This window comes from Vigna unguiculata, chromosome 2 (assembly GCF_037176805.1).
Source record: "Vigna unguiculata cultivar grain cowpea cultivar isolate G323 ecotype 2 chromosome 2, ASM3717680v1, whole genome shotgun sequence".
NCBI classification, from domain to species: domain Eukaryota; kingdom Viridiplantae; phylum Streptophyta; class Magnoliopsida; order Fabales; family Fabaceae; genus Vigna; species Vigna unguiculata.
Genome location: NC_140793.1, coordinates 17157899 through 17180109, shown reverse-complemented (window position 1 = coordinate 17180109; position 22211 = coordinate 17157899). Strand labels below are relative to the sequence as shown.

The window sequence follows — 22211 nt, the reverse complement described above, 5'->3', positions numbered from 1 at the left end:
TTCATATTTTCCTCTTAATTAAACTTTCTATAGTGTGATATTGTTAAACATTCAATATATGTACTTATGCTCAGTTATAATACGGAGGATAATATTTTTTATGTGACTGTTGCACTACTTTTTTTAGTAGAACTTTATTACAATGCACTGTATTTTTATGAGACTTCAGTACTTGCCACTACCGAAGACAATGAAATCGGAGACAAAAAGCAAGAGGCATAAATTTACTAAAAGTGAAATACCAAACAACGTTTTTTTCTCAATATTTACTAACTACAACCATATTTTTCTTCTATTAAACGTTATTACATACAAAAATTAATCATTATTATTTTAGTAATATTGTTATTATCAATATAATTCATTACTATTATTAATTTTGGTATTATTAATTGTATATCCTATAATCTATTATTTTAACATAAAAAATAATATTATTTACTTTTTATTAATTTGTTATAAAAAAAATACTTATGATTAATTATTATTTTTTATATTATGATACTCTTTATTGTAATATTATAGTTATACCACTAAAATATAAATAACTTATTTATTTAAATATACTAATAATTAAATTAACTTTTTAATATAAATTAAAACAAAAAACAACTATTGGTTGATACCCCGGCTCTCTTTATTGTTGTTGTTATTAGTAATAAATAATTCCTATCTCATGAATTTATGAACAACAAAAATCAAGGTAAAGCATTTTATTTAATATAATATTTAACTAAGAGGTCTAATTCTAAATTTTAACCATGTAACGACATTTTACTATTCAATTATTATGTTAATTTTATAATTTACACAAACAAATTCATATCAAAATCTCATATTATCCATATATACCAATATTTTTATCTTTATTTATGATTAGTATATTTTTCTTTTTATCCGTCTTAATGTTGTTTTTATTTTATTTATTAAATTTGTATTATATGATTAGAAATGCATTTTTTTTATCTAATTTTGTTAAGGGATTAGAGTTTAGTGTCTAGGATTTTAGTTGAGAAGAACAATAATATTTTTAATTGTTTTTATCAATGATTTATCTCAAAATAAACTTTGCAGGTTTATGAAAAAGTTAAGACTTTAAGATAGTACCAGTCTACGATCAAGTTTTTTTTTTACAACCAAAACTAGGTTTTATTGTTTTATTAATTCATTCGTTGTTTGTATAGTTATTTTTTAGTAGTGTTTTATATATCATAATTTTTTATTTCATATAAAAATATGTAGATATATCAATTAGAAATTTTCAATTAGGTTATTAAAAAATCCAGAAGAAGAGAAAAATTTAGGCTTTAATTCATTCATAAGAATGAACTATGAATAAATCTATAAAAATATATAAGAAAAATTGAATTAGAAAATACATTGAATGAACAAGATAATAACAATAGACATAGGTGTAAATAACAATAGAAAGAAGTGATGAGGATAATTTTGATTCTCAAATTCATGATACCGAAGATGAAATATGTAACATCTCATTTAATAAATAAACTTAATTAAATGAAACATCACAGAAAATAATATAAAGAGCAAAGTCATGGAGTATACGTGTCACTCCTTATAGTTATCCAAAAGTTACTAGGAACAAAACCAAGGCACACCACGATGCCATTAAGAAAACGGGATAAAAGTTTAACAGTATCCAAAATATATGCTCAAGGAGCAAGATAATACATAGTCCACAACCCTAAAACAAAACTCGGAGTAAGGGGATCCGACCCAAGATAAGCTACACAACGGAGTTTCCATCACCTTGATGACCACGAGGGGTTCCCACATCTGCTAACATGAGACTAACTAACTCTTTAGAGTTTCAGGATGCAATCTTTACTTGAATCCTTACTTAATTATATACTAAGGCACCACCACGAAACCTTAAGAGGGTAATGGAATTACGTCTTAAACCAAGAGGCACCACCATGAGATCTCACCAAGAGATTTATGGAATTACATCCTAAACCATGAGGCACCACCATGAGATCTTACCAAAAGATTCATGGAATTACGTCCTAAATCATACCATAGTCATGTCTCACCAACCAATCATAGAATAATCATGCATACCAATCTCATGCCAATTTATAACCAACCATCCAATCATGTTTCATATGCATAATCATACCATCTTATCAATTTCAGCCCATGAACCATTTAATACATGCATAATCACTCAATTCATGCTTTAATAGAGTAATTCAATCAAACATGTGACCATTAACCAAGAACAGAGGAGAAAACAATACATGAGCACGTCTCGACCCAATTCTCGCTTAGGCTAGAAGCCCTCGCTCAAGCGAGAGAGGCCTCTCGATCAAGCGAGCTCCTTTCGCCTAGGCGAGAGCTCGAGCAGTGGAACAATGAGGCTTTCACATGTTCTCGCTTAGGTGAGACCTCCTCGCCTGAGCGAGATGTCTTCTCGCTCAAAACGTGAGCTCGTCACTTGAGTGACAACGCGAACTAAAACCTGGGAGGGTTCCAGGTACTCTCGCTTTGGTGAGACTTGCTCGCTTGGGCGAGAATATCGGGTTCCTCCACTGTTTGCACAGACAAGCCAGGAAAGCACCAAGAAAACAGTACAATGCCACAACCAATTCAATCTCACACAAGCATGAACATCAATCACGCATTTAAAACCTACAAACAACAACCAAACATCAACATATTAAAAAAATGTGAAAACCCTAGCTTTCCTTACCTGAAAAATGCTAGCCAAAGACACTGACACCTAAGTCAATGAGCACTACAGCTTCAAAAGCAGATTCGAGAGCTGGAAACACTAGCACAAATTGAAAATGAGGTTATCAAGACGAACCTCTGTTGGAACCACGAAAATAAGACTAGAGAGGATAGGATATGGGTTGAAGACCAACTTACGTGGAATAGAAATGAGGTTGAGCTAGCTTGAATAGGGATGGTGCGAAACCCTAGCAGAGCTCTGTTGGAGGAGAAATGATAGAGTGAGTGAATTATTTTGGCAAAGTGCATAATGAATGGGAACAAGTGTTGTAAGGGAGTTTTGGGTACCCTATAGGCCAGCCTTAGGCCCAACAGATTAGAGCATACCCTTAAACTTTGGGGCAGAAAAATAAGTGGGCCTTACAAGATACTCTTGATAAACATACATGAAAGATTAAACATATTAGCCTTACACCTATTTGAAAAAAAAAATCTTAAATGAAATTAATTTCGACAATTTAATGAATAAGTTTGTATAAAAAAGTTTGAAAAATAAATTTTAAATAAAATCTCTAATCTTGCTTTAGGCCTCCCAAATCCTTTAATCACCTGATCATATAATGCCTAAATTTTACTTTAACAACAACCTTTTATATATATATTTCATTTAAATATAATATATAATTTAAAAATTTAATTATAAATTTTAACCATATAACAATATTGTTTTACTACACACCATTAATCAATTATATGTCAATTTTATAATTTAAAATTAAAAAATTTAAATTTAAATATTAGTTTTTTATCTTATTATTATTATTGGTATTGGAATGGTTGTTGGTATTATTATTATTATTAATATTATTATTATTAGTATTATAATCTCTTACTTAGTATCATTAGTTGTACTTCTTATAATATACTTTAACCTAAAAAATCAATACTAAAATAATATTATTAATTTATAATTAATTGTTTAATTGTTTATATTATTTAACTCTTTATTTATAATTATACATAGTTATAATACTTAAACATAATTATAGAAATAAATAATTTATTTAAATATAATAGCTATATTAATTATTTTAATACAAATAAAAAAAATACCCGTGCATACGCCTCTCATACTAATTATAATAATTTAAAAAAAAAAAAAAATCATCCTCTGATACAAAACATGTGTCCCACCAAACAGAGTAGTATGCATTTCACATGACTCTAGTGTGTTCTACCAAACATACAAACATAGGACACACATCTCCCACGCCTCTCTTGTGTCATAGGTTTTTGAGTTTGGTCTTTTGTTTACCAGTGAGTGGTGAGAGGTAAATAAGACGCTCCTTCATCATACCAGTATACAACGTGAGATTTCGAAACCAAAAACCTGAAGATAAAGTAGTTAGAAATGCCCGAGTTTTGCGTGACAGGAGGTACTGGCTTCATCGCATCTCACTTAATTAAGACCTTATTAGAAAAGGGTCATACGGTGAGGACAACCGTTAGAAACCCAGGTATGCCATTAAATCGATTCATTTCTCCATAATTTTTTTTTTCTTTTTGGAATAAATTTAATTATTTAATTTTTATCAGGGGATAAGGAGAAGGTTGGTTTTCTCACCGAACTAAATGGAGGCAAAGAAAGACTGAAGATTTTGAAAGCAGATCTGTTGGTGGAAGGAAGCTTTGAGGAGGCAGTGACAGGAGTTGATGGTGTCTTTCATACTGCTTCCCCTGTGCTTGTTCCGTACGACGACAACGTTAAGGTATCTTTCCCTTTTTCAGTGTTTTGTTTAGAGATCTACACACACAAATATCAACCTTAAAACTTCCTTTCTTCACTTTATTTCACTCTATATTAGGCCATTATTATCCATACTTTGGCCTCTAGAGAGATACCTGAAATTTCAGCCCTTAGAAATTAAAATTCTTACTTACTATGTGTTCGATGTTATTCTGGAAAATGAATCTTATAAGGAATCATTTGGGAAATTTTTTATTAAAATAATATTGTTGGTAAAAAACTTTCACAAAAAGATTTAATTTTTCAATCTTCAAGACGGGAGAAGAAAAATACGTAGGAACGTAAAATATTGATGAAAATGAATCAAGTTTGTCAGTTGCCCCATTGCACTGCTGGATAAATAATCTGTTACACACCTAAAAAAAGTGATGAGAAAACAAAACCGAAAAAAACAAAGGTAGAATCAATAAAGAGTTCCTTTTCGTATTATGGAAATGTGATTTTAGCATAATTTGATTTTACACAACAATGTGCACACAAATTGTTTGTGAATAATCCTTCTCGGTTTTGACGTCGGGTGAAGTTTGTTCTTTATTAGTAGCTTCTTATAGTGAGATTTGTGATGATCTGACTTTATATGACAGGAGAATTTGATTGATCCATGCGTAAAAGGAACTTTGAACGTGCTTAACTCCTGCTTAAAGGCAAATGTGAAACGATTCGTGCTCACCTCTTCTTGCTCTTCCATAAGATACCGTCATGATGTGCAACAACTCGGTCCTCTTAATGAATCTCATTGGACAGATCTCGAGTACTGCGAACGCTACAATGTAATTGCACTTTCTACCCAATTTCATGACTCTATTTAGGCATATCGTTTAATTTAGTTTTTATATTTGTTTTATTAAATTGAGTTTTTAATTTTTTTATTAAATATATTTAATATAGTTCTTTTAGTTAATTGATTTTAATGTTGTTCAAAAGGTGTTTTGTATCAAAATTCAGATTATCTTGTATGTTAAAAGACGTCACGTGTCAAAATTAAAGATTTCAAAGTAAAAAATAATCTAAATTTTGCGGATGATATGTATCTAAATTTTATCACATGACTCCTCTAAATTTGGATAAAACTACAATAACAAAAGGTTCACATAAATGTCATTAGAACCAAATTAATATATTTTGGATAAATGTCAGTTTTATTTCGATATATTTTATTGTTTTGGGTTGTCACATAATACATTTTAGAAGTCGGTGTTACCTTGTGTAGTTGGCATTGTACTAAAGTATTATAAATATATGCAGTTATGGTATGCATATGCAAAGACGATAGCAGAGAGAGAAGTTTGGAGGATTGCAAAAGAAAATGACATTGATGTCGTTGTGGTTAATCCCTCGTTCGTTGTTGGTCCACTCCTTTCACCACAACCAACAAGTACACTTCTCTTGATACTTAGCATTGTCAAAGGTTAGTAGATCATGATCTTATGTTACACACATTTTTCATATTTCATGTCAACTTAATTTTCACTTTTTTTTTTCAATCACTTAATGCTGCTTTATAGATTTAAAAATAGACAATTGACATTTTCATAATTTCAATTATTCGATTATGATATCCCGTTGAAAAACGGGTAACTTTCATCTTGGTGATAACTTATCCATTTTTTTAACAACTTCAGTGATTTGATAATCTAACTATGTTTTACATGATTAGTTATATGCTCTTACAAAATTCCTTCTCTTATATTCTCTCTTTCAAATTGCGAGTGTAAAATTATTTTGTAGGTGTGAATTATTCTAATACACTAAAAGTATTGAGAGAAAAATGAGAAATTGATGCATTGAAAACTCAAATATAATAATTTTTTTATTGATTTAACATAAACTAGTTTGTAGAAATATTTTCATGTTGAAATGATGATTACTCTTACCTTTTAGGATAGATTTTTTATTTTCATTTTCATTTTCTTTTTGGATAAATGTTGGTTAAGAAATTCCATTAATTAAAATGTTGATGTGACAAAAAAACTAACCTGATAGCTCCGTGTTTAATTTAAATTTTATTTGTTGATTTCTCATTGGGTTAACATTTTTTTAATAAAATGGGGACAAGCAAATATTATTGTCATATTTGAAAGAAAAATTATGATTGATTGAGACCATGCGATTGCTAGATTGAATTTGAAAATCTTCCTTATAGTGTCAAATTCTTTTCTATGAAACCTTCTAAGAGAAAAAAAAAATATTTTTCGTAATTTAAAATTGACTTGTGCATAAATATATAAAAATTATCTCATATAACTCTTTACAAATTTAATTTTCAAGTTATATATAAGTAAGTTTTAATTTATGAACAAGTTAATTTCTTCTTCTTTTTTTTATGCAGAAATATGTATAAAGAAAATTCTAAGAATATTAGATATTTTTTTGTTAAATACTTTTTGGTAAGAAACATTAAAATAATATATATTTTTTATTTTGTATAAACTGCTTAATTCTTAAATACTAAATCTTAACATGTGTATAACCCAATTTTAGTTTATATCTTTTTTTTTCTCTTGTGAAAATTTCAGAGAGAAACTATCCAACTTGTATAATACATAATTAAAGGAAAATAATTTTTTGACAAAGATTTGGTTGACAAAGTTACCAAATAGAGTAACTTTTTTATTTTTTAATGGAAGTTAAGATAATAATTGAGTAACTAATTTTAAATTTCTTGAAAACATTATTCAGTTTTCAGAGTTTAATTTATATATGTTTTAACAGGCATAAAAGGGGAATATCCTAATACAACAGTGGGGTTTGTACACATAAATGATGTGGTAGCTGCTCATTTGTTGGCTATGGAGAATACCAATGCATCTGGGAGGCTTATTTGTTCAAGCACAGTAGCTCACTGGTCACAAATCATTCAAATGCTTCGTTCTAAATATCCCTCTTACCCCTATGAAAACAAGTAAGTAAAATCTTCTTATTAATTCAATTAGTGAAAAACAGATCAAAATTATAATTATTTTTATGAATCTAATAGATTGTTAGAAAAATGTTGTAAAAGACAATCTAATTCAAATAAAAAATTTAGGGATTAAAAAAAAATCAACAATCATATTTTAAGTATGTTATATCTTAATTTTAAGAGGTATAAATTCTTATTTAATTACCAATCATATTAGCTGTAAATAGAGATAGTTCAAAAACATAAATACTGAAGTGTTTGACTTAAAATTAATATTACTACGAATTAGGAAAATCTTAAACATTCACTCTAATTTTTTTTTGTTTTTTAGTTTATCATAACCCTGTCAAGAAGAGTGTATTTGCATTACCTTAATTTTAAAATTATGCTTTCAAGTTTTGTAATTTGACAAAACCTTGTTATGCCATTTGTGTAAATGTGGTTAAGATTTGGCATAGTTAAGGAATAAGAAGTATAGAATAAGATATTTTTATTTTTAATCATCAAGTATCTACCTGTGTGTTTTCTCTTAAAAACTATTTATGCTGACCATGTTTTAATAAAAAAATATTTGCACACGGAAATGAGCAAATATATTTTCAAATTACAAGCCTAACTAAGAATTAAGAACATCAATTGTAATTTTGAAGCCCAAAAAACAAACTTATTTTTAATTTAAGAAATTAAAAATACATTTTAAAAGAACATTCCGCTAATTTACTACAAATTAAATGACCTAAACATTCTATTACAGGTGCAGCAGCCAGGAGGGAGATAATAATCCACACAGCATGGACACCACCAAAATTACTGAGCTGGGGTTTCCTCCGTTTATAACCCTTGATAAGATGTTTGATGATTGCATCACAAGTTTTCAGGACAAGGGATTTCTGTGACAGTTGTTAAGTTTCATGTTTCGTGTAGTGTAATATGAAGCAAAATAAAGAAATATGAACAAATAAAATAATTTATTTATTATCTATCATGTCACGTTATTTTATTCTTACTTCTAATACCTTGCACTTAAATTTATATTACAAAATATTGAATTAACTTGACATGATCTGATTTTGCCTAATTTAAGAGAATTGTCAGAAATAATGTAAGTATGAGTTTAAATTTCATATACACATGCATATATAAAAAAATAACAATCGAAGTCACATACATTAGTGCAAAATAGTGATAAGAACATGATATAATATTTTTCTGGAAGAATTATATATATATATATATATATATATATATATATATATATATATATATATTAGTACTTTTTTAAAAAAAAAATCACAATCGAAATTACATACTAGTGTAAAATAGTGATATAACAACATGATATAACATCTTTTTCTAAAGAAAAGATTTTTATTTTTGCGCGGTAGCACTTTTGTAATTACTAAAAACGATGTAACATTTGATCGTTAGACGAAGTGATGTAAAATATTTTTTTATGTATTTTAAAAAAATAGATATTACATTGGTTATAATGGGGAATCGATGTAGTTTCATATGCCCTTTTATTGGTCTCCCATTCTCCTTTTTTGCTTTTGCGCTTTGAGAACCTCTCTTCCTCTATTTTTGTCCAATCTCTTCCCATTTGAAACCACATTCCCTTTCGTCGTTGTTTCCGTCCCTTATCGCTACCTTCGCAGACCTCACTCTCGTAAGTGTTTGTGTGCCTTACCATCATCGTTTTCAAGTTATACTCCTTCTTTTATTTTCTAAATTGCAGTCTCGCACAATGTCTCCAAAATTTAGGACTTGCCTAACAAGATCGTTGTGCTCGTCACCCTTAATCTACTCATTGTCATCGCTTTGGTTGTCACTGCCGATGTACTTTCTACTTCCGCTCTGCTTTTTGCCATCACCAAAAATAGTGGTGATTTTTTCGATGTGTTGCAAGCCTTACACATGAGACTTGGTGCTGCAAGAGCAAGCCCACCCACAAGATTATACCTCCACCTCAAATGGAGGTTTGAAGAACACACCAACCTCTGCGTCGATCCTCTCTTTGCCATTGCCAAAAAAAGTGAAATGTTGTAACATCCCGCCAGGATATTACTAATATATAATTAAATAAATGAAATAAATAAAATCTTGTATTTAATAATACCTCATTTTCCCAAGACGCGGGAAAATTTAAAACTTTATTAAATGGGCGAATAAAGTATACAACATTCATTACAACCCAAAATCCACAATATTATCAAGTCACCCGTCAGGGTTTACATATGTTTTCAAAAACAAGTAAATAAACACAATAGTTTTCCCAAGTCAATCCCCTCTCCGCGACTAGGCTGCACCAGAGCCACCTGCATCACCAACATCTGCTCCCGTGTACCGCGTACACGATCATCGCCAAACACACGCAGATAGGGTGAACTTAACAATTAAATCACATGTATAAAGTTGCAGAAATATAAGCATATAAACACAAGATATCATACATAACATCAACATATCACATTGCCCAGTTCTTTAATTTCTACCATCTGACCCCCAATCAGATTATTCGGGTTCTACAACGTCTAAGGATTACTTCAAGGTGACTTGCTGCCATACCTATCGGCCACAACCGATAGAGCACGTGCGGGAAAAACATGCTACGGATCATACACCGTAACGCCAGGTAGAGTTCCCATATACGAACATAGTCCGTATCGTCCCAAGACTACCAAACTCGTCAGCCAACAATTGAGGAGGGCAATCTATCCGGACCCATCCGTACTGGCCACAACCAGCACACTCACACCGACAACACTCGCCAACCCGAGCCACAACTCAAGGGTTCCTCGTGTTCATCCGCCATCTCGAGCCACAACTCTAGAGATGCTATTCCGAGCCACAACTCAAGGAATACCACGTGCTTAACCCCTATCCCGAGCCACAACTCAAGGGATACGTTCCGAGCCACAACTCCAGGAACACCAGCAATCTCACCCTTAAAGCATCACTAGACGCACTGTAGATTACAAATTCATAATCAAAACTCAAGCTGCAACAGTATAAATCGCCTGGCGGGGGACACGTACCGCTAGGCGCTGCCAGCTTCCAGACCGCCTGGCGGGGGACACGTGCCGCCAGGCGCCAAGCGCCCCATAAATCACGAATTCTGCAACTACCGCCTGGCGGAACCGTTTCTATCGCCAGGCGGACGCTGTTCCAGAGACCACGAATTTCCTCGCCATCGCCTGGCGGAACCCCCCCTGCCGCCAGGCGCCTCCTGCACCAGAACCCCACTGTTGCCTCTCTACCGCTTGGCGGATCTAACTCTGTCGCCAGGCGTCGTATCAGTACTTATGTAGTACTGGTTTTGGTCAATTACTCTTCGCATCTTGCCCTCACACCCATCCTCAATCCATTATACTCCTAGCTCAGGGCATGGTACTGTTCACTTAGATGAAACTTTACCACTTTCCCTCTCTACTACAACTCTCCACAAAATAATCACAAGCCAAGGAACTCACCCATGGTTGGGTGTCATTCTTATTTTCCCCAATTCTAACTGTCCCTATTCTAAGACTTTATTTCAAGCAGTACCATGAACCCAAGTAACCAAATTACTAATACCCATATTAGAAAAATTAGTTCAACATCTCAGGCCTTTCTTAAGCTCGCTAATTCATAAAACATACCCAACATACGTGACCACAATCAAGGCAGAAAAACAATTCGTGACCCATGGATTTCCCAACACTTATTCCACCATACTGAACCAATTCCTTCCAAAACAAACCCCCCCAACTCTCCAACATTGGTTTCATCCAACCTGGTTACAATGTCTGCGTCGACGCCTGGCGGCAATCCTCGTACCGCCAGGCGGTGCATACCATCTGGCATTTCCAGATTCTCCCCAACGGCACTAACTTCACCATTCTTCCTACTACGCGACTCCTCATCAGCCCCCGCTCATATTCCAGCACAATCAAGATAATTCAGACTCAAATACAATGATCGATTAATCCCACTATACTCTACCAGTATCCAATTTCGAATCATAACTAATGGAATCCCAACATTTAACCCTAGAGTTCTTGTACACTGTTCCATCAAAGTTATAACACCCAGAATTGACGAAAACCATAACTCAGTCTCGCGTCGCCTGGCGGAAATTCATCACCGCCAGGCAGTTCATCACCAAAAACCCAGAATGCTCACGAACCTTGAGCCACCTGGCGGTTCAGGGATTCACCGCCAAGCGCTGCACCCAGAAATCCCCACAATACACATTCAAATGCATGAGCCACCTGGCGGCTAAGTATAGCCCGCCAGGCGGTTTCTGGAAAAATTCCAGAATTCAACGAAATTATGATGCAGACACAGAACATGCTTAAATTACATAGTATTTCCATACAATTCATACCAAACAATCAAAATTAACGTAGAAAGCTCCCCTAACCTGGAATTTTCCTTTGCTTAAATTGAGTTGTGTGAGATATTCCAATGATCTCTATGTCTTCCCCTTCTTGATGTGGTCACTCAAACCTCACCAGAACCTCACTCAAACCTCACCAATCTCTCTGATTTTTGTGCTCTAATTTAGGTTACTATTCCAGCTTGCCAAAACCTTGCCTAAACTCCAACTTTTTCCTTTTAAACTAGTACTTTAGGTTACTTAAAATATTAAAACGAATTAAATTTCATTTACCTTCTAATAACTCTCCATCTCTCATCATGAATGGGAATGCAGCCCCCCTTGGCCGTACTGCTTCCCATGGCCTCTATTAACCTTTCCCATTTCCCTCTAAAGTCACCATTAGCAAAATAAAAACAAGCATAATTTCCATTTAGCATTTCCAAGGTTTGAACCCATGACCCCTTTGTTACCACTCAAGTGCATAACCATTTCAACCAATCATGTTTCATGCTAACCATCACAATTCAAGGATCATATCATAACAGAACATGTTTTCATAGATTGAAATAATAATAATAACACAAAAAGTATCATGCATAGGACTCGAACCCAAGTCCTATCACACAATTAAAGTACTCTCAACCACTTGAGCTAGTACTTTACCACGTCATACCAACCATAATTTAATGTCATAATTATTACCCCTCCCGTATTTATTAATTAATTATTTATTTAATTAATTAAATTCTACGGGTCTTACAATACTCCCCCCTTTTTAAATTTTTCGTCCTCGAAAAAGAGAACTTACCAGTGAAGAGATGAGGATAGGACCGCCTCATGACATCGTCCATCTCCCATGTCATTTCTTAAGTTGCCTCATCCCATAGGACTTTCACGGTTTTGATTTCCTTCCCTCTGAGCTGTTTCGTTTGAGAATCCAAGATTCTCACTGGTCCGGCTCCAATAGTTAAGTCCTCCCGTATCTGCACATCATCATCCTCCAGAATGTGTGTAGGATCGGCTATATATTTTCTCAACTGTGACACATGGAAAACATTATGCAAGTTTCCCAAGTGTGGTGGCAATGCCATCTCGTACGCTGCAGGACCAATCCTCCTCATGATCTGATATGGTCCGATGAATCGAGGTGTCAGCTTCCTCGATTTAAGTGCCCTGCCAATACCTGCAGTAGGGGTAACTCTGAGAAATACGTGGTTCCCTGCCTCAAACTCAAGCGGCCTCCTCCTCTTGTCCGCGTACGACTTCTGCCTGCTCTGAGTCGCGCGCATCCGATCCTGAATCACCCTCACCTTCTCGGTGGTCTGCTGTAAGAACTCTGGCCCAAGAACCACTGCCTCGCCATCCTGTTGCCAACACAATGGCGTCCTACATCTCCTACCATACAGGGCCTCGTAGGGAGCCATCCCAATACTGGTATGGTAACTGTTATTATACGTGAATTCTACCAATGGCAACACATCACTCCATGTACCCAGATGGTCTAAAACACAGGTCCTCAACAGGTCCTCCAACGACTGTATAGTCCGCTCAAACTGTCCATCTGTATGAGGATGATAGGCGGAGCTCATCCTGAGCTGAGTACCCAAAGCATTCTGCAACGACTGCCAGAACCTCGATGTGAACCTTGGGTCTCTATCTGACACAATACTCGCTGGCACTCCATGTAATCTAACAATCTCTCGCACATACAAATCCGCCAGCCTATCCATATTCATCTTCTGGTTAATCGGCAGAAAATGAGCACCCTTCGTCAACCTGTCTACTATCACCCAGATTGAATCGTGTCCTCTCACTGATCTCGGCAGGTGAGTGATAAAATCCATGGAAATGCTGTCCCATTTCCACTGTGGAATATCCAGAGGTTCTAACATACCACCCGGTCGCTGGTGTTCTATCTTCGCTTTCTGACATACCAAACAAGAAGCGACGTAATCAGCCACATCCGTCTTCATACCCGTCCACCAGAAAGAGGCTTTCAAATCTTTGTACATCTTAGTCATACCCGGATGTATGCTAAGACGACTCTTATGCCCCTCATCTAGGAGCATCTTCCTCAGAACCCTGTTGTCTGGAACACACACTCTCTCCCTGAACCGTAGGATCCCGTCTCTGCCCATTCGGAAATCCTTCCTCTTCTCAGTGCCCAACTCACCAATTATCATCTGCAGTTCTTCATCCTTCCCCTGTTCCACCCGGAGCTCATCTAGAAACTCATTTGTGATCCTCAACATGCTGCATCGTATTTGTCCAGGCCCCATATCCAACCCCAGATTCATGTCCCTCAACTGTTCTATCAGCTCCAACTCCCTAATCATCATAGCTGATACATGAATTCTCATCCTACTCAAGGCATCCGCTACGACATTAGCTTTACCAGGGTGGTACAATAGCTCAAAGTCGTAGTCCTTTAAGTACTCCATCCAATGCCTCTGTCTCATATTCAACTCTTTTTGATCAAACAAGTATTTCAAGCTTTTATGATCGCTGAATACCTGGAACTGTGCTCCATACAGGTAGTGTCTCCATGTCTTGAGGGCAAACACGACTGCCGCTAACTCCAAGTCGTGTGTCGGGTAATTCTTCTCATGCACCTTCAACTGTCTCGATGCATAAGCTACAGGCCGTTTATCCTGCATCAGCACACAACCCAACCCCTGATACGAGGCATCACAGTACACCTCAAATGTTTTAGTCGTGTCAGGGATTGCTAAGATCGGTGCGGTGGTCAGTCTTCTCTTCATATCCTCGAAGCAAGCTTCATACTCGTCGGTCCACGAGAAAGGCTGATCCTTTCTCGTAAGCTGTGTAAGAGGACTCACCATCTTGGAGAAACCCTCCACAAACCGTCGATAATACCCTGCCAAACCCAGAAAACTACGCACCTCTAAAACTGTTTGGGGCCTCTCCCACTTCACCACAGTCTCTATCTTCGCCGGATCAACGGCTATTCCTAGGGCTGAGATCACATGACCCAGGAATTGTACCTCTTCCAACCAGAATTCACATTTCGACAATTTCCCATACAATTGGTGCTCTCTGAGAATCCCCAACACTACTCTCAGATGTTCTGCGTGTTCTTCCCTGCTCTCAGAGTAGATCAGAATGTCATCGATAAACACTACTACAAACTGATCCAGATATGGCCTGAAAATCCTATTCATGTAATCCATGAATATAGCCGGCGCATTGGTCACCCCAAATGGCATCACTACATACTCGTAGTGACCATACCGTGATCGAAAAGCTGTCTTCTGGACATCCTCCGGCCTGACAAGGATCTGATGATATCCCGATCTCAGGTCTATTTTTGAGAACACCGCAGCTCCCCTCAACTGATCCAACAGATCATCAATCCTCGGCAACGGGTACTTATTCTTTATCGTTAGCTTATTCAGTTGCCGATAATCAACACACAACCGGGAGCTACCATCTTTCTTTTTCACTAACAGAACTGGTGCTCCCCACGGTGATGCACTCGGTCGGATGAACTTCTTCTCAAGCAGATCCTCAATCTGTTTCTTTAGCTCAGGTAACTCAGCAGGCGCCATTCTGTACGGTGCCATAGAAACTGGCCCAGCGCCAGGGATGAGATCAATGGAGAAATCTACATCCCTGCTAGGCGGTAGTTCTGGAATCTCATCCGGAAATACATCTGCATATTCATCCACTACCGGGATCCTGCTGATCTGCTCGGCTGTGCTCATCTTCTCTGCCTGAGCCACAATCATGTAACAGGTAGCTCCAGCCTCAATCTCTCTCACCGCCTGATTAGATGAGATCAGTTCTAGCCCCACCGTCTCAGGAAACACTATCTGACGCTGCCCGCAATCAATGACGACATGGTTACTCGACAACCAATCCATGCCCAGAATCACGTCTAGACCCTTCATCGGCAAACAAATGAGGTTCAACCTGAACCTACGGCCTGCCACCTCCATAGGACACCCCACGCACATAGAAGTGGTGGATACCTCTCCAGATGCTGGCGTCGCCACTAAAAGCTCGCACCCCAGCTCTCGCATCGTGAGTCCGAGCCTCCTCACACATTCATTAGACACAAACGAACGAGTGGCTCCTGAGTCGAACAACACCACTACCTCATGGTCACACAACAAACATAGAAACTGCAAAAGATTACCTGACTGTTTCGCCTCTGTGGTCGTCAAAGCGAACACACGCCCCGGTGCTCTGGGTCGGTCTCCTACTGGCCTCGTAGCTGGCGCACCACCAGCTTGTCTTCTGTTAGGACACTGACGTGCAAAATGTCCTGTCTGCTGGCATGCGTAGCACCTACCAGTACTACTGCCTCCACCTGTACTGTTGGCAGGTTTAGTACAATCCCTCCTCAAGTATTCCCCGCCACAGTTATAACACCGTAATCTTCCCCAGGTAGTCGGCGGTCTGCTATAAGGTTTCCTCTGAGGTCTGACATCTGGGGTAGTCCTCTGCTGTTTCCCCCCCACTACTCGACCCAGTCTCCAACTGCTCCACAGTTTTGGCCTACTCGACCAAAACTGGAAACTCTCTAATCCGAAGTGGCACAATGAAGCGGTGTATCTCATGTTTTAATCCGCCCTCGAACCTCCTACACCTCCACTCCTCGGTGACTACTGGAGTGTAGAAACGCGCCAGATATTCGAACCTCTCTATGTAGGCCGCCACCGTCATGGTCCCCTGCTGAAGAGTAAGGAACTCTGCCTCCCGTTCGTGCCTCGCACTGTCGGGAAAGTACTTCTCCAGGAACCTCGTCCTGAAGGCAGCCCACGTCATCTGCTCCCCACGGGTCTGCATCAACTGCTGCATCCCCTGCCACCAATACTCTGCGTCTGCCACCAGAAGAAACGTGACAAACAACAGTCTCTGCTCATCTGTGCATCCCAGCACCCTACAGATCTTCTCACATTCCCGCATCCAGGCATCTGCCTCGTCAGGAGAGGCCTTGCCAGAAAACTTGGCCGGCCGGTGTTTAATGAAATCCTCCATAGCTACTGGCCGAGTAGCTGCCACTACAGCTCTGGGTGGCGCCGCTATGGGCTGCATCGCGTCCACCATACGATGGATCGCCTGAGCTATGTCATCAGCTCCAGCGGGGTTCCTCCTCCTCCTGTTAGCCATAGCTCGTGCACGCCACATATTATAGCTGGTTCACACACACAGCCCATATTAGGATTAGGATTTCATATTCAGAAATAAACTAATAACACAGATAATTAGTCACGCAAACGTAACACGGTATGCTCACTCCCCATAGACCCTAAAAATCATTTTGAAAACCATTGCTCTGATACCAAATGTAACATCCCGCCAGGATATTACTGATATATAATTAAATAAATGAAATAAATAAAATCTTGTATTTAATAATACCTCATTTTCCCAAGACGCGGGAAAATTTAAAACTTTATTAAATGGGCGAATAAAGTATACAACATTCATTACAACCCAAAATCCACAATATTATCAAGTCACCCGTCAGGGTTTACATATGTTTTCAAAAACAAGTAAATAAACACAATAGTTTCCCCAAGTCAATCCCCTCTCCGCGACTATGCTGCACCAGAGCCACCTGCATCACCAACATCTGCTCCCGTGTACCGCGTACACGATCATCGCCAAACACACGCAGATAGGGTGAACTTAACAATTAAATCACATGTATAAAGTTGCAGAAATATAAGCATATAAACACAAGATATCATACATAACATCAACATATCACATTGCCCAGTTCTTTAATTTCTACCATCTGACCCCCAATCAGATTATTCGGGTTCTACAACGTCTAAGGATTACTTCAAGGTGACTTGCTGCCATACCTATCAGCCACAACCGATAGAGCACGTGCGGGAAAAACATGCTACGGATCATACACCGTAACGCCAGGTAGAGTTCTCATATACGAACATAGTCCGTATCGTCCCAAGACTACCAAACTCGTCAGCCAACAACTGAGGAGGGCAATCTATCCGGACCCATCCGTACTGGCCACAACCAGCACACTCACACCGACAACACTCGCCAACCCGAGCCACAACTCAAGGGTTCCTCGTGTTCATCCGCCATCTCGAGCCACAACTCTAGAGATGCTATTCCGAGCCACAACTCAAGGAATACCACGTGCTTAACCCCTATCCCGAGCCACAACTCAAGAGATACGTTTCGAGCCACAACTCCAGGAACACCAGCAATCTCACCCTTAAAGCATCACTAGACGCACTGTAGATTACAAATTCATAATCAAAACTCAAGCTGCAACAGTATAAATCGCCTGGCGGGGGACACGTACCGCTAGGCGCTGCCAGCTTCCAGACCTCCTGGCGGAGGACACGTGCCGCCAGGCGCCAAGCGCCCCATAAATCACGAATTCTGCAACTACCGCCTGGCGGAACCGTTTCTATCGCCAGGCGGACGCTGTTCCAGAGACCACGAATTTCCTCGCCATCGCCTGGCGGAACCCCCCCTGCCGCCAGGCGCCTCCTGCACCAGAACCCCACTGTTGCCTCTCTACCGCCTGGCGGATCTAACTCTGTCGCCAGGCGCTGTATCAGTACTTATGCAGTACTTGTTTTGGTCAATTACTCTTCGCATCTTGCCCTCACAACCATCCTCAATCCATTATACTCCTAGCTCAGGGCATGGTACTGTTCACTTAGATGAAACTTTACCACTTTCCCTCTCTACTACAACTCTCCACAAAATAATCACAAGCCAAGGAACTCACCCATGGTTGGGTGTCATTCTTATTTTCCCCAATTCTAACTGTCCCTATTCTAAGACTTTATTTCAAGCAGTACCATGAACCCAAGTAACCAAATTACTAATACCCATATTAGAAAAATTAGTTCAACATCTCAGGCCTTTCTTAAGCTCGCTAATTCATAAAACATACCCAACATACATGACCATAATCAAGGCAGAAAAACAATTCGTGACCCATGGATTTCCCAACACTTATTCCACCATACTGAACCAATTCCTTCCAAAACAAACCCCCCCTCAAATCTCCAACATTGGTTTCATCCAACCTGGTTACAATGTCTGCGTCGACGCCTGGCGGCAATCCTCGTACCGCCAGGCGGTGCATACCATCTGGCATTTCCAGATTCTCCCCAACGGCACTGACTTCACCATTCTTCCTACTACACGACTCCTCATCAGCCCCCGCTCATATTCCAGCACAATCAAGATAATTCAGACTCAAATACAATGATCAATTAATCCCACTATACTCTACCAGTATCCAATTTCGAATCATAACTAATGGAATCCCAACATTTAACCCTAGAGTTCTTGTACACTGTTCCATCAAAGTCATCTGCTAAATATACGGAATCTCCATAAAATATGACGTTACATCATCTCTAACTCACCAACCCCTAATTTCCCTCCGATCAGAATCACGTTATAACACCCAGAATTGACGAAAACCATAACTCAGTCTCGCGTCGCCTGGCGGAAATTCATCACCGCCAGGCAGTTCATCACCAAAAACCCAGAATGCTCACGAACCTTGAGCCACCTGGCGGTTCAGGGATTCACCGCCAAGCGCTGCACCCAGAAATCCCCACAATACACATTCAAATGCATGAGCCGCCTGGCGGCTAAGTATAGCCCGCCAGGCGGTTTCTGGAAAAATTCCAGAATTCAACGAAATTATGATGCAGACACAGAACATGCTTAAATTACATAGTATTTCCATACAATTCATACCAAACAATCAAAATTAACGTAGAAAGCTCCCCTAACCTGGAATTTCCTTTGCTTAAATTGAGTTGTGTGAGATATTCCAATGATCTCTATGTCTTCCCCTTCTTGATGTGGTCACTCAAACCTCACCAGAACCTCACTCAAACCTCACCAATCTCTCTGATTTTTGTGCTCTAATTTAGGTTACTATTCCAGCTTGCCAAAACCTTGCCTAAACTCCAACTTTTTCCTTTTAAACTAGTACTTTAGGTTACTTAAAATATTAAAACGAATTAAATTTCATTTACCTTCTAATAACTCTCCATCTCTCATCATGAATGGGAATGCAGCCCCCCCCCCCTCCTTAGCCGTACTGCTTCCCATGGCCTCTGTTAACCTTTCCCATTTCCCTCTAAAGTCACCATTAGCAAAAAAAAAAAAACAAGCATAATTTCCATTTAGCATTTCCAAGGTTTGAACCCATGACCCCTTTGTTACCACTCAAGTGCATAACCATTTCAACCAATCATGTTTCATGCTAACCATCACAATTCAAGGATCATATCATAACAGAACATGTTTTCATAGATTGAAATAATAATAATAACACAAAAAGTATCATGCATAGGACTCGAACCCAAGTCCTATCACACAATTAAAGTACTCTCAACCACTTGAGCTAGTACTTTACCACATCATACCAACCATAATTTAATGTCATAATTATTACCCCTCCCGTATTTATTAATTAATTATTTATTTAATTAATTAAATTCTACGGGTCTTACAAATGTAGTGGTGATTTTACCAATCTATTGTGAGCCCAACTCACAAGACTTGGTGTTGCAATAATGAGGCACCTACGAATTCTACCTCCATCTTGAATGAAGGTTTGATGAATGCACCAACCTCCACGTTGCTCCGCTCTATGCCATTGTTGAGAAAAGTGAAGTGCAATGGTGATTTTTGTGTTGTTGTAGACGTGTTTCAACAATTTTTTTTTGTTATTGTTTGAATACTACATCAGTTTAAATAGAACTGATGTTAAGTATGTTCAACTTATTACATCAATGAAATCAACATCAGGTTCAAAACCGATGTAATATGTCCAAAATGATCAATGTAAAATGTCTTCTTTATAGTAGGCATATGTATAATCTCTCCCTGGTAAACCCTTAGAAAAAAGTCATAAGTAGTATCAAACAAAGTTAAATAGCATATAAGAAAAAGAAACAACCCATAAACCCAATACCTCGATGTTTTAGGTTAAATTTTTTGGATGTGTCAAATGTGTTTCATATTAGTATTTGAGTTATTTATATCATTGACACGTTTTCGTTTCAATGTCAATTGAAAAATACATTTAACACGTCAACAAAATTTAACAAAATTGAGTTAAAAGGACTATATTCATTTATTTTTAAAGTTTGGGGACCAAAATATATCAAAATTTTAAATGCGGATGAATTATAATTTTGTGTCAAAGTTCAGATACTAAAAACATCTTTAACTATATATAATACCTCCATAATGAACTTCTAGAAATAAAGGAAACCCATCAAGAATCGACATAGATAAGTTAATACATTTATACTTATTTGACATTTTTTTATTAATGAAAGAGTGAGGATATATATATATATATATATATATATATATATATATATATATATATATATATATATATATATATATATATATATATATATATATATATATATATATATATATATATATATATATATATATATATATATATATATATATATATATATATCAAATAAGGTTAAAATGTGTGAAAGTAATTTTTTCTAAAAAAGTAACAATTGGTTGATTATTCATGAATCTAACCTAATATAATAACATTAAAAAAATAACTAGTAATATAAAAGAATGATTTTAGGGTAAGTTGAGTCTGTCTTGTTTGATAGTTTCCACCATTACTTTACTATTCTAACTTCGGTCAATTGACAAATTCATACAGATTTTAGTGTCACAGAATCATCATAATATTGATTATTAAAGTTTGTTGTAACAATTTTAAAGTAATTTTGACCAAGAAATACAATTGTAATTGTTAAAAAAGACAAAGATTAATTTGAAAGTAAAATAAGTTTGTGACACTTTAAACAACTACAGACATTTTTGTTTCTAGTAGCATCTTTTTTAATTGTCATTATATTTATGTGATATTTAAAAAAAGGCGCTAGTGCAAAAATCATTTTTTATGATGACTTATTATGGTGATTATAAGCCACTTGTCATAATAAGTGACGCAGTGACAAAATTACAAATATGATGAGACTTTCTACACCGGTTGGACCTAGAACTGATACAGAAAGGGGTGTGGTGACAATTTTGTAATAAATTAAAAAGATTTTCTATACGGGTTGGACCTAGAACCGGTAGAGAAAGTGTCATTATGGCAATTTTGTAATAAATTACAAAGACTTTCTATTCCAGTTAGATCGAGAACTGTCATAATAAGTGATGTTTAATTTTTATCCCAATATAGACGAGCTTCACTCACACTCCCTTCTCTCTGCAGCTTTGCTTTCCTCCTCCCTACACTATTTTTGTTCTCTCCTCCTTGCACAATCCTCACGTCTTAGCTTAGGTGGCCTTTGTCTCCTCCCTTTGTCACTCTCGTGGTCATCGCTATTTCTTGAGTTCTAGTCGTGTTGTTGGTCGAGCTCTTACAGTCACTGTCGCTCTCGTTCGTGCTCCCATTGTCACTCTCG

The 22211-nt window shown here is 37.2% G+C and overlaps 1 protein-coding gene across 1 annotated transcript; it reads left to right on the top strand.

Moving 5' to 3' along the window:
• The first annotated feature begins 3904 nt into the window (after window positions 1-3904).
• LOC114171454 (tetraketide alpha-pyrone reductase 2-like) lies at window positions 3905-8388 on the top strand. Its single transcript, XM_028056466.2, has 6 exons — window positions 3905-4211; window positions 4291-4463; window positions 5086-5271; window positions 5747-5909; window positions 7214-7403; window positions 8158-8388. The coding sequence occupies exons 1-6, from the start codon at window positions 4106-4108 to the stop codon at window positions 8297-8299; spliced, it is 960 nt and encodes a 319-aa protein (XP_027912267.1). The 5' UTR covers window positions 3905-4105; the 3' UTR covers window positions 8300-8388.
• The last annotated feature ends 13823 nt before the right edge of the window (window positions 8389-22211 follow it).